The sequence below is a fragment of the Cariama cristata genome, unplaced genomic scaffold (assembly GCF_000690535.1).
Source record: "Cariama cristata isolate BGI_N322 unplaced genomic scaffold, ASM69053v1 scaffold43955, whole genome shotgun sequence".
In the NCBI taxonomy this organism is placed as follows: domain Eukaryota; kingdom Metazoa; phylum Chordata; class Aves; order Cariamiformes; family Cariamidae; genus Cariama; species Cariama cristata.
The window spans coordinates 2,242-14,423 of record NW_009620011.1 but is presented as its reverse complement, the minus strand read 5'-3'; the positions used below and the strand labels follow the sequence as shown (position 1 = coordinate 14,423).

Sequence of the window (12,182 nt, the reverse complement as noted above, 5' to 3'; positions counted from 1 at the left end):
GGCGGCCCCCTCCTCCCCGACAGCGTTCTCTACGAGATCTTCCTCTACCTGGACCACGTAGACGTGCTCTCGGTGGGGCTGGTGTGCCAGCAGTGGCACGCCGTGGCCCGCGACGAGTTCCTCTGGAAGGAGCTCTTCTACCGCTACTACCGCATCTCCCGGGAGGTTCCCCGGCACCCAGGTGCGCTGGCGGGAGGGGAAGGGGCTGGTAGGGCTGCCCGCAGAGCTGGTTGCCTTCCTGAACCTGCCGAGCAGGCAGGGCGGTTGAGCCGGGCCAGGGGGCTGCTCAGCCCCGGAGCCTCCGGCGGCCCTGGGAGGCAGTTCCCCAGGTGATGGCACTCAAAACCTCCCTGCCGTGAGGCCAGAAAGGAAAATCCTCTCACCCTCTACTGCTCAGCTCACTGTCCTCTGCTGACAAGGGTGATGGAGCCACTAAACTGTACCATGTTAGCAGTCTACAGGCTTGGGTGCAGATGTGCATGTGAACCCCTTCAGAAAGGGGTGTAAAATGGTTGAAAGTGCTTCAACTTTCCCTTTCTTTCACAGAATGGTGGCTTCTGAGGTCTCTCTAGGCAGGTGCTCTCTGGTAGCTACTGTGCAGCTTGTCTACGTGCTGCTGAGGGAGATCCCAAGGAGATGCAGTGAGTCACTGCGTGCTGCTACATTACAGCCCAGTTGGATTCTATGATAATCACTGCTGGCTTTTCCTGATCAGAACCTCACAGCAAGGCTCTGCTTCAGGCTCTGTCCCTTTCTCATCTGGACTAGGAAGAGCTGCAAGTACACATTACCTGATCAGACTATTTCCGTAAGACATAGGCAGCAGCTGGAGCCTGGCTGGGGAGGGAGAACGTGTGTGCCTGCTGTCTGAAGAGGGAGGTGGGTGTGCAGCTGTTTGATTGTACAGCGGGCAAATGTAAGGCAGTATTTGACCCACTTCATGAGGATAGGTTGGAGTTGATCTTAGCCTCCCCTAACAGTAGAAAAATGACCCATTAGCAGTCAACATCAACATAGCCTGGCAGGCCCTTCTGTGCGTAGCGCTGGTGGCAGTCTTGGTGGTGGCAGTCAGGTGGTCACAGGTCTGTTCCCTGCTGAGTATCAGGTGCTGGAAGCAGTTTGGTGTGGTTTGGAAGGGTAAACCAATGCTGTTGCACCAGCTGAGACAGGATTTGAGGACTTGCTGACAGGAGCTCTTGCTGCCAAGGTGGGTCTTTCTTGGAGGCCGAAAAGCTTGTTCCCAGTGTGCTGCAGAGGTCTGGGAGGGCTGTGCTCCATCGTCCTTCCCGATAATGTGCACAGTGCTCCCAGCGGTGGCCACGGAAGAGGGAATTGGCTTCTTGATCTTGAGTTGCAGTTGCCACAGAAGGATGGGAAGAAACACCAAGGATCAAGCAGCGGGAGCTCATCTCCCTGCAGTGGGGAACACCAGTGCAGAAGGGCTCCGAGAAGAGAGGAGATGTGGATGCGATGACTCAGGCCGCATGATTTCACTTGCGTAGACCCTGGAGCTCCATGGGGTTGAGCACATTGTCTTTATCTGAGGCTCTTTGACCAGGCTCGTTCACTTCCAGCCTCCTGCAATTAGTAAGCTGCCAGCCCTGTTCTTTAGCACTAATTGGGACTGAGCATTCAATGTAACTCAGTGATGTACTCGGGCACCTCCCGGGCTGCGGTTCTGGAGCTGTAAGGCAGCGGGGGCAGGGGCTGGCTGGCAGGCCCAGGAAGGGGTTGAAGCAGGAGTTTGGGGCAATCCCCTGTCTGCCCTGGGCAGCTCCATGGTTTGGGGAACGGTATCCAGTGGGTCTTATAAGAGGAAATGTTGGGGTTGCTTCACTTAATGGGATCCATCCAGACTGCTTCCCAGGCAGACAGGCCAGGACCAAGAGCTTCAGAGGTGTATGAAGCACCTTGTCTAGTGAGGAATGGTGGGATGTTCTGGCAGCAAGCTGCTCCCTGCCTGCAGGAGCAGGTGCCTCCTGGACTGCAGTGAATTCCAAAAAAACCTTCAGTCCTGTTCAGTGTAACTAGGGAAGTTGGCCCTTATCCATATACATGTCTAATCCTCTTTGCTTCCTCGGGATTTGCTGCTGCAAGAAGTCTGTAGGCTGACTTACCAGGCACTTCATTAAAACTCCTCTTTATTTGTCTCTTTATTGGCCGTCACTGTGACTTCTGCGAGTGTGCTCCAGGCTCTTCTAGTGTAGGGCTCCTCTTCTGTCTTGGCATGTTGCGTCCGGCTCCAGTTCTTCTCTCTTGTTTTCTGTAGTCTCTTATCTTATGGGGACAGTTTTTCCTTGTCTCATATTCTTTCTGGAACCTTCTTAATTCTGTGTTAGAAAAGATAAAGATAACCAGAGTGAAGCCTGGTACCCTGAGGAGCAGCTTCCCTCTCATCACATGATAGATTTGTTTGCATTGTGCTGGAGCACATCTGCAGTCCTGATGGCTGTTTTGTCCTGAGCAAGGTTTTCGTTAGATAGCTAACAGCTATGCCTTGGATGTTTCTTGCAGTGACTGTCCTGGTTTAGAAGGTAGTGGTACAGTGCAGAGTTGTGTGTTTACTGGAAGAAAAGATTTTTTTGTTTGTTTGTGTGGGAGTGGGGAAGCTACTGAGAAAAATGTTGAGCTCTGCTAACTCAGCTGAAGCCGTAGGGCTGATGGCCCCAGCAGAGCTCCTGGCATTGCTAGCAGGAGTCAAGACTGTGCTTTATTAAAGACTGATTTCTGCGGCTGCCACGTTTAGCTCAGGTTTATCGCTTCCCTCCATTTACTTTCCTGTCTCATGGCCCTGCTTGTGTGTTACAGCTGCCGTCTCCTGGTATGATGAGTTCCAGAGGCTCTACGACACCATCCCTTGTGTGGAAGTGCAGGCCCTGAAGGAGCACAATGACCAGGTTTTGCACCTCAGCTTCTCCCACTCTGGCTGTTTGTTCGCATCGTGCTCCAAAGACTGTACCGTCAAGGTAAAGTGGCAGCATCATCCCCTGCACAACCCTTCCAGCTTTGATTTAGTGGGGCTTAGCTTCAAGAGCAGCCTTTAGGAACTCTGCAGAGGAGAGGTTTAACCAGGTTTCCATGGACTTAGGCCGGTTACTGCAGGTGCTGAGTTGTTCTAAAAGCCACAGAACTAATGGCTCTTGCAAATGTAGCCTTGAGGGCTGTGGATTCCGGCTCCAGCCCATGTGAAGATGGCAAAGGTGCCTGCCTGGCTGTGGTTGCTGTCTAGGTGCAAATCAGTCCTGTTGGGCTGTGGGTCTAATAAAGACTGTGGAAGTAACAATCCACTGCAGAAGTTGTCTTGCATGAGTGGTTGTCCTGGGAGAAGTCTCTCTGAACATGCTGAAAAATCCAGCTGTGACAGTACCATTCACTGCCTGAACACCTTCTTCACTGGCTGATGGAGAAACAGTCTTGCATTTAGCAGCTGTCCAAAGCTGTTGGCCATTTTCTGTCAGGGGAATTGAGAGGGAAATCGGGACTGGGAGGCAGTTAAATAGGTTCTTTGGTATTATTTTTTTTCTTGTTCTAGTGAGTGCTGGCAGAACAGATAAAGTGGAACTGCTCTCAGGCTTTGCAACAGCTTCCTGACTGTTTGTTCATCTGTCTGTAGATCTGGAGCAATGAGTTGGATATCTCCCTGCAGCACAGCTCCAACATGAGACCATACAACTGGAGCTACACACAGTTCTCCCAGTTCAACTCCGATGACTCCCTCCTCCTGGTGTCAGGTGTCTTTGTTGGGCCTCACAACTCCTCGTCAGGAGAGATTGCTGTAATCAGCATGGGTAAGTACTGCCCTTGCCTTCAGTCGGGCTTCATGGGAGATGTGAAATGGTGGGTGCTGGGGTTCCCTTCCTCTTCAAGTGTGCAGTGGCCTTGACCTCTGCTTGTCCTGCCTTCCACCATCTGTGCAAAGGGGTCCTAGTTGCAGTTTCATAGGGTAAACCTTCCGGATAGCCTTAACTCTGCTCAAGTCACCATGTCATTGCATAAAGGCAGTGTGGTGTATATTTAGTCTCACTTGAATTCTAAGAGAGTCTGGGCAAGACACAAGTTATCCACATTACCTGTTGTCTTGAAGCCACTGTTTCTGGTTCAAGTGGTGCTGGTCCCACCCTGAGGTCTCGTGTGGCTTTCTGAGGCGCAGTCATCCAGGCCTGCTTCACCTCTTCTCCTGCAGTTCTGTGAAACCCAACTGCGTTCTCTCTCACTGTCTCTGTGCTACAGCCCCACTGTCCCAGAAATCAAGAAGTGCTGCTAAATACACAGCTGTCTTGTTCAGAAAGGCCCCAGGCCCCAAGGGCGGGAGTCAAGAAGTTCTGTACGTGTTTGGCTTGTTCTAGTCCTTGGAGTGTCTGCTTTGGGCCACACTTGAAAAAAGGCCGTGAGGCTAGATTGCTGTCTGATCTGGCTCTGGCCCTTGTATTTTGGTTTCCCTTGTCGGTGCTCTCCCCACACATCTCTATAGGAGAGAGAAATAAATCTCCATAGTTGTGTCTGGAACTGCATGGTGGTTGGGCAGTGTCCGCTCAGCTTGGGGTGGAGGTGCTGCATCAGTACCTCTCCTGCAGAGATTTGAATCCACTTCCCATGTCTTCTGCCATGGTTTCTTCAGAGCCCTTGCTGGGAACCATTGCCTCACGCTTATGTTTCCCTCCCTTCCAGAGAACTTCACGCTGCTTTCCAGGGTGAGGAATAAACCCTATGATGTGTTTGGCTGCTGGTTGAATGAAACCAACTTGATATCTGGCAATTTGCATCGGATTGGACGTATAACCTCGTGTTCTGTGCTGTGGCTGAACAATGCTTTCCAGGTGAGGTGCCTTTGTTCCTGCTCCACAGGCAGTGCAGCTTCCCCCTGTGGAGGAGGTGTGAGCAGGGAAGAATGGCCAAATCCTCCTGTCCTTCCTGTTTGTCTCCTCCGACTTGCCCTCAGGATCTTGAGCTTGAGGCAATCCCCGCGTGAGGTTTCTCCATGCTTGATATTGTGGTACCCAGTACAATATTCTAACTCTACCCTCAGATTCCATTAACTCTTGCCCCATTTGTTGGGATGAGGACTTTACTGCAGTGCCCTACAGCTTGCGTTACTTAACAGAACAGTGGTTGAACTGCGGCAGAGTTGCTGAGGTCCTTGGGAGTATGAAGTTGGGCCTGGGACAGCTGTGGTCTGGCATGTATCTGAGCAATGGCCATTCTCCCACTTGGCAGCTCAGTGCATTGTTCCTGAGAGTTGTAGGCAGCTGAGAGGCTGAGCTCAGCCCTGCCTGTCCCTGCTGACATTTCTGTGGGCCAGGTGTTGTCTCTTATGCTGTGCTGAGACCTGGAGATCAGTGTGTGCTGGCCTCAGACTGCTTGTTTGCTGCTTGTTCGGTCTCTGGCACTTGTGCTGCTCAGATGTGTTCCTCTTCCATGTTTTGCCTCTGTATCGGTGTCACAGCTGCACATCCTGGTGTTTTGTGTTTTTTAACATGAACAATTGATGCTAGCCCCGGGTGAAATCCTCTGGTAGCAGAGATCCTTCCCATAACCACACCTCTGTGCTGCACTGACACTACAGCGTTAACTCTTCCATCTCCAGGAGGCAAGGAAGGACCTTGCTCACTCTGTTGAAGTGCGGCTGCAGACTGCCAGAGCAGTTAGGCAGGAAGAGACTTGCTGCTCGTGTCTGGGAGCAGATAACTGGGCTGGTCCTGCTGAGGGGTACAAGCAACTCCAGGAGCACGGAGATCTTCTGCCTCTGCGGCTTGTAGGCCAGAGGGCTGGCACTTCACGCTACACCTATGTTTATCACAGAGGCCTGCTCTTGAAATTCTTGTAAAGCACCGAGCAGCAAGAGCTAATGGCCTCAGGCGGGGGGTGACAGCAAAGCTGCCTGGCCTCTGTGTTCCCAGCTCCACTGTCGTCTGCTTGCAGGAGTTTTTTGTCTCACTGTGCCCACTTCCAAGATAGGAAGGAGCGCAACAAAGCTCGCTGGCCTCTTGGGCCAGTTCTTATGGCCTGTGCTCTATATATTAGTGCAAAGAGAGATTGGTGTCTGGCTGATGTCTGCTGTGCAGGCTCAAGGTCTGGGCAGACAGCTTTTAGTTTGAGCTGAAGGAGTGACCCTCCAGTGAGGTGGTTCCTGCTTACTTCTCCTTTCTGCTTCCAGGGAATAGAGTCCGAGAATGTGAATGTAGTAAAGAGACTGTTCAAAATCCAGAACCTGAATGCCAGCACTATCCGGACCGTGATGGTGGCTGACTGCAGCCGGTATGATTCCCCAGACCTGCTCCTGGACTATGAGGAGCAACTAGCTGCTTCCTCCACCTGCCCAGTCTTTGATCTTGGCAGTGACAGCGATGAAGAGGAGGCCAAGCCCAAGCAGACTCCGGAGCCAGCAGTACAGGAATTGCCGGATGACGGGGGTGTGACAGCAGAGGATGGGCTGCAGCAGTTCTTTGATGATATCATGGAGGGCCGTGTGAGGCCTGCCATGACCGAGACAGAATTAGAGACGAAGGTGGCTGAGCTGTTTGTACGCAACAGAACTAAACCGCCTGAGCTGAACCTGCTCTCCACAGACAGCAACAGCAAGACAAAATACTTAATCTTCACCACAGGATGCCTCACCTACTCCCCGCATCAGATAGGTAAGGCTGTGGTCTGAGCCCAGGGCATGCCAGCCTCCCTGGGGGTGTGGGCTGCAGCTATGCTCGGAACTTAAATCTGGAAAAGCCCTGTTTTATTTTCTGCCTGTTTGTAGTGAGTGAGTTGCAGTTTTCCTCAGGCTGCTGGATTCTCGATACGGGAGGCTTTTGAGATGCCCCCAGTCACTGAAGGGGGTTCCAGCCTCCAAGCACTTGCCTGAGTTTGTTTTGTTGCTACCAGGCTTGACTCGTGGCCAGACAAGAAAGTCGTGGCAAGGGCTGAGCAGAAGATCAAGAAAGAATTCCTGACTTAAGGACATCAGCCATGAGTCGCGCACCAGCATGTGGATGGGAAGGGCAGTGATCGCCCTGATAGCAGCATGTGGAAGGGTCTCAGTCCTGTTTTGTGAGGGTGGAGAGGGCATCAGGGCAAGACTAGTTTGTGCAGCTTGGAGTTCACATGCGAGTTGCTTGCCAGTGCCCCTCAGCTCTGGGAGACGGAGCCCTGCCTCTGCCTTGCCTGCCTCCCCCGCTACCTGGTGGGTGATCACCCTGCATGACATGGCCTTTCAGCCTCAGCAAGACACTTGGGCCACCCCTGTTTTGGTACCAAAGAGGCTTCACAGTGAGTTATCAGCTGTTCCAGTGGGTCTTTCCATGGCAAGCTGATGCCAGGCAGCTTACTGGCACTGAACCTTCTTGCTCAGTGGGTACAAGGGACCATAGTTGCAGCACAAGCCAGGCAATGGCACTGCTGGTGACCATTTTCTGGGTTAGGACTTCCTTTGCTCATCTGGGGCTCTGTTCTTGAGGCAGTGGGACTAGCAGAGTCTGAATTTATAGGAAATCGGTGCACCGATGAGCAGAAGCAGGTAGTCTGGCTGCTTCTCCAAAAGCCCCTAAAGCCAGCAGAGAATTTTAGTGGAAAGGACCAGACAGATCAGTAGAAACAGGGGGAGGGAAGGAGAGCTGCTTCCAGGCAAGAAGACTCTTCTATAAAGCCAGACAATTTCAGTTCCTTTCGCTGCTTGCACAATTACAGCCTTGTTTTCCTGCTGCAGCCTCTTCTCACCTTCCTGTTCGTTGGTCCTGTACCAGTACAGCCCAGTAAGGCAGGGAAAGGCCGATTCCAAAGCTGTAGGCAATTTGGAGAAGAGTCACTTGGGTATTGTGCACCAAAACCTAAGTAGAGCTCTCCTCCATACTCCTGTCCATGGCCAGATCTGCAGACAGATGTGGTGGACCTTGGCCTGCCTCTGGATCTGGGGTGGGTGGTCTGTCCTGACTCAATACTGTAAGCAGTGCTGCATCTTGATCCGCTGGGCCAAGCAAATGCTGCCTCACAGGCTGGGACCTGCAACGCGTGAAGGCAAAGTGTGGTGCCTGCCTTTGAATTCTCCCAACTTCCACTGCGGCCTCCCAGGGCTGTGGGTTTTGGTGCCTTTGAACTCCAGTGACTCCCTGGCCAGTGGCCAGTGCCCACGGCACAGACGGGCTGTTCAGAGGGACAAAGCCTGGCTCAGCTCCTCTCCCAGCCATGAGTCACTGTAAAATGTTATGTTTGCCCATTGATTTGTGTGTTGAACTGGCCTTTGTGCATCTACTGTCTGCCCCTAAGGAACTGGTGCTTGAAAGAGCTTGCTGTTGTGCTTGTCTCGCCAGGCTGCCAGTGGGAGCCACACTCCTGGCTGTTGGGCATCGGTTCTATCGTGCCCGATCTGTGGCTCGCAAGCACTTCTCCTGCAGGAATTTCCTTTGAGCTCCTGTCTCCCTTGTGCTGGTGGCAGGCTTGAGTCATGGGCAAAGCCGTCCGTTCCGTTGGCTTATGCATGTGGAGGCCATGTATCTGAGTTTGGAACTGTGGAAATGAGGATGAAGATGCTGGTGAGCAATACCAGTTGGGTGGAAGAATGAAGGTTCTGTTGTGAAGGTCCTGGGCTGCCCAGGTTCAAATGCAGTGATGTTGTGAAGGGCCTCGGACTTGAGGTGCTGTGTGGTGTTGCCCCTGCGTTGTTGGCCTGTGGGAGAGGGCTAAAATCAAAGGTGTTTGGCAGCGGTTCCCTCAGAGGGACGATGGGCTGGGCCATCTTCCAGCTCCTCTTGGACCAGCTGAGGTTAATTCTCAGCCCATGTGTGCCCAAGAGCTGCTGAGGCTCATAGGGGTCCTCCAGGAAGCTGTTGTGGATGCTTTGTGTTTGGGACCCCTGTCTGAGAGCTGGAAGGCAACAGGGCTTGACCTGTAGCATGTGTCTCCTTTAGTCAAGAAGTTCGAAAGCTATAAAGCACTTGAGCTCAGGTTGGGTTTAAACCCCTGTTCTTGGAGCTTTCTGGGGATGGCCTGTGCTTGACAGTGTCAGGGGAAAACCCTGCCCCAGCCAGTGCATCAGCTTGGGCCTCCTCCAGGCTGGATGTTGCAGGAGATTCGTTTAGGAGAACAACCTTTCTGCCACCAGAGTATCTCGCAGGCCGGCGCAGCTTCCTTGTGCTTCAGAGCATGCTGTGGGCTGGGCTTGTAGCAAGGTGTGGCTGTACCAGCCGGGTTAGCAGCTGGCATCTGCCTGTCTGGGGTTGAATGTGCTAGCGCATCACTTATGGGCATCATCCCGGCCAAAAGCACCACTTGAGACAGCTTGAAGGAGTCTGGCAGGGACAGCAGCCTTGTCCCATCCTCGGCTGTAAGCAAACCAGTTCTTCTTTCTTAGCAGCACTAAGGGAAGCCCCTTCTTGAAGCCTGGGGACTTCTACCAACCCTGCTGTCTGCTGGCAGCAACCTGCAGAACCACCTGATTCTGCTTTCTGTCCCCAAGGGATTAAAAGGATCCTGCCCCATCAGATGACAACTGCTGGGCCAGTGCTTGGGGAGGAGAGGCGTTCAGATGAGTTCTTTGACTCACTGGATCACGTCATTGACATCCATGGGCACATCATCGGCATGGGCCTCTCCCCTGACCACAGGTGAGCATGGCGGGGTGGCAGTGCTGGCTTCAGACACTGCAGGGGGTGGGCAGCAGCTGCCTGGGGGCTTTTTGGGCTAAAGAGAAGAAATGACTGTAGTGGGTAGAGCAGGGTGCCTGCACAGGCCGCTCTGCTTGTTCGCATCTCATTTATGTCCTAGTGCTGATGGCATGTGTTACCGCCTGAGCATCTCCGCAGTTTTTTTTTCCTCCCTCTGCGCTGCCGAGCCTGGTTCAGGATGGCATCGAGCAAGGAGCGTTGTAGGAGCAAAGGAGCTGCCCACACCAGTGTGTCTTGTTCCTGATGCAGATCAGTACACCACCATCCTTAAAAGTTGGTTTTAATGGGATTAAAGAGGCTTGACCTAGCCCCTAGGGCCCACCTTCCCAATCGTGTAGCCTTTCCAGACATGGCAAGAAGTGTTTCAGCAATGTGTTCCCAGCTTTCAGCCTGGATTTTAGTGAGCTGAGCTTGTTAAGGAGCAGAGAAACTGCTTGGTCCCTGCTCTGCCTGACTGTGCTGTGTTTACAGCTGGGGTTCTGTGAGCTTCATCACATGCGGCGAGGTGCAGGGTGTAACCCCTCCGCTCCTCTCCCCAAGGTACCTGTACGTGAACAGCCGTGCCTGGCCTCGGGACTGTGTCATCTCCGACCCAATGCAGCCACCTCCCATCGCTGAGGAGATTGATCTCCACGTGTTTGACCTGAAGACGATGAAGGAGGTGAAAAGAGCCCTTCGCGCACATCGGGCCTACACGCCCAATGAGGAGTGCTTCTTCATCTTCTTGGACGTCAGCAGGGACTTCGTAGCAAGGTGGGAGGCAATGGGGGTGAGCAGAATCCTGACATCGCGTCCCAGAGGGTCTTGGCTGTCACTGCGGGATGGCTTGTGCACGCAGGGCTGGTCTGTGTGCTGGAAACCAGTGTGTTGTGAGCAGAGCAGGAAACGGGAGGTTTGTAAAGAGCAGAGGGACTGAACTGGAGGGTGCTGATAAAGGCTGTCCGCCTTGGTCCTATTGTAAAATCAGTGAGGAAAGGGGGAAGTTTTCGGCTGTGGCATGTTTGGCAGTGGGTGGCAAAGGCCCTTCTTGGTGGGTGCCATGGGGTGTGTTGAAGGGGCTCTTCAGACAGCCTCTGGATCCCAGAGGCAGCTGGCCTGCTCAGGTTGAAATTCACGGGCAAGGGGGCTGCAGATGGAGGCTGGGGAACCCTCTGGCTCCATCTGCGTGGAAGAAAGGGAGTTGGGAGCAGCAGGTTACCAAGGCTGCGGGGGTGACGTCCTTACCAGTGTCTTGTCCACTGCAGTGGGGCAGAGGATCGCCACGGCTACATCTGGGACCGGCACTATAACATCTGCCTGGCCAAACTACAGCACGACAACGTGGTGAACTCGGTGGCGTTCAGCCCAGTGGAACAGGAGCTGCTCCTGACAGCCAGCGACGATGCCACCATCAAGGTGTGGCGTTCCCCTCGTGTGGTGCGCATCCAGCAGGCCAGAAAGCCCAGGCCTAGGAAACTGCTCTTCTCCTGGCTCCTGAATCAGAAAAGCTGATCTCAGGTACACCTGCTCCTGCAGCTTCCTCACTGCAGCCACCTCCTCTGGAGCTTGCAGAGCTTTGAGCCCTGCGTAACAGAGACGAGCTCTGGGCACACGAATCCCATCCGCTGAGTCAGGTAGCGGGAATTGCTTCCTTCTCAGAGCATCTGCCTCAAAGACAGAACGTCAGAGCCGAGGGCCCGTTCCTGGGCCTGACAGGCAGCAGCCCGAGCTGGTGACTGCAGGGTAGGCTCCTCACAGCTTCTCACAAATGCTGCTACTTGGTCACAGCTCTCTCTGAGTGAGCTTTGGTCTCTGAGAACAGACTGAAGCATGTCTCCAGCGTTTGTACTGTGTGAGCCTGGAACGTGGCTGACCTTGCTGAGAGCTACTGGCTGCAGAACACTTGGCAGAAGCTGTGGTACAGTGCTGTGCTGCCTTACTGCAGGACTCTTTTAATACAGTAGTTTTATTAATATTTGTTTGTCCCAAACCTCCCCAGGCAACTCGTCTGGCTGCTGCGTGTAATGTTGAGTGCCACCTCCTCCTACACAGGTGTCTTGGCCCCACAGGGCAGCAGGGACTGGAGGGCAGTGGGGGAAGGCAGGGCTTGGGGGGGGCTTGGCTGGTGTCATGTGGCCCCCGGGGATGCAGCCAGTGCCTTGTCGATGCCTTCTGTTAGCAACTACGTGTTGATATTGCAAGTTTTTAAACTTGAGAGTGGGGAGGGCTGGTGGTAACAAGGTGCTGGCTTTGCCTCTCTTCCTCCGCAAAGTAGTGCTTAAATAAGGTATGGCATTGGAGACGTATTTATTCTAGGGGATCTGCTGTCCTGTCCCAAGGGTGCAGGCGGAAGGATGGCTGGTGGGTCTCTTGGTCACCTCCCTCCCATGCTACTTAAGTCATGGCACTTTAGGTTCTCTTGGTATGTTCTCTGTGAATAGGTGTGGGCACCCATGGGTGGCTGCAGGTATTCACCCCCAGGTGACTGAGGGACCGCAGCCCTCCTCTGCCTGAAGTGACAGTTGAATAAGCTTCCTTCCACCTGGGCTGGCTTGC

At 53.5% G+C, this 12,182-nt stretch overlaps 1 protein-coding gene across 1 annotated transcript; it reads left to right on the top strand.

Moving 5' to 3' along the window:
• Positions 1-6: 6 nt before the first annotated feature.
• On the top strand, positions 7-11,442 carry FBXW5 (F-box and WD repeat domain containing 5; the record flags this gene model as incomplete). The annotated part of the gene is made up of 8 exons (XM_009701454.1): positions 7-181; positions 2,809-2,966; positions 3,614-3,788; positions 4,669-4,817; positions 6,155-6,635; positions 9,440-9,587; positions 10,188-10,400; positions 10,892-11,442. Coding segments are annotated over 8 exons (1,746 nt in total), but the record flags the coding sequence as incomplete, so codon positions are not given.
• Between the last annotated feature and the right edge of the window lie 740 nt (positions 11,443-12,182).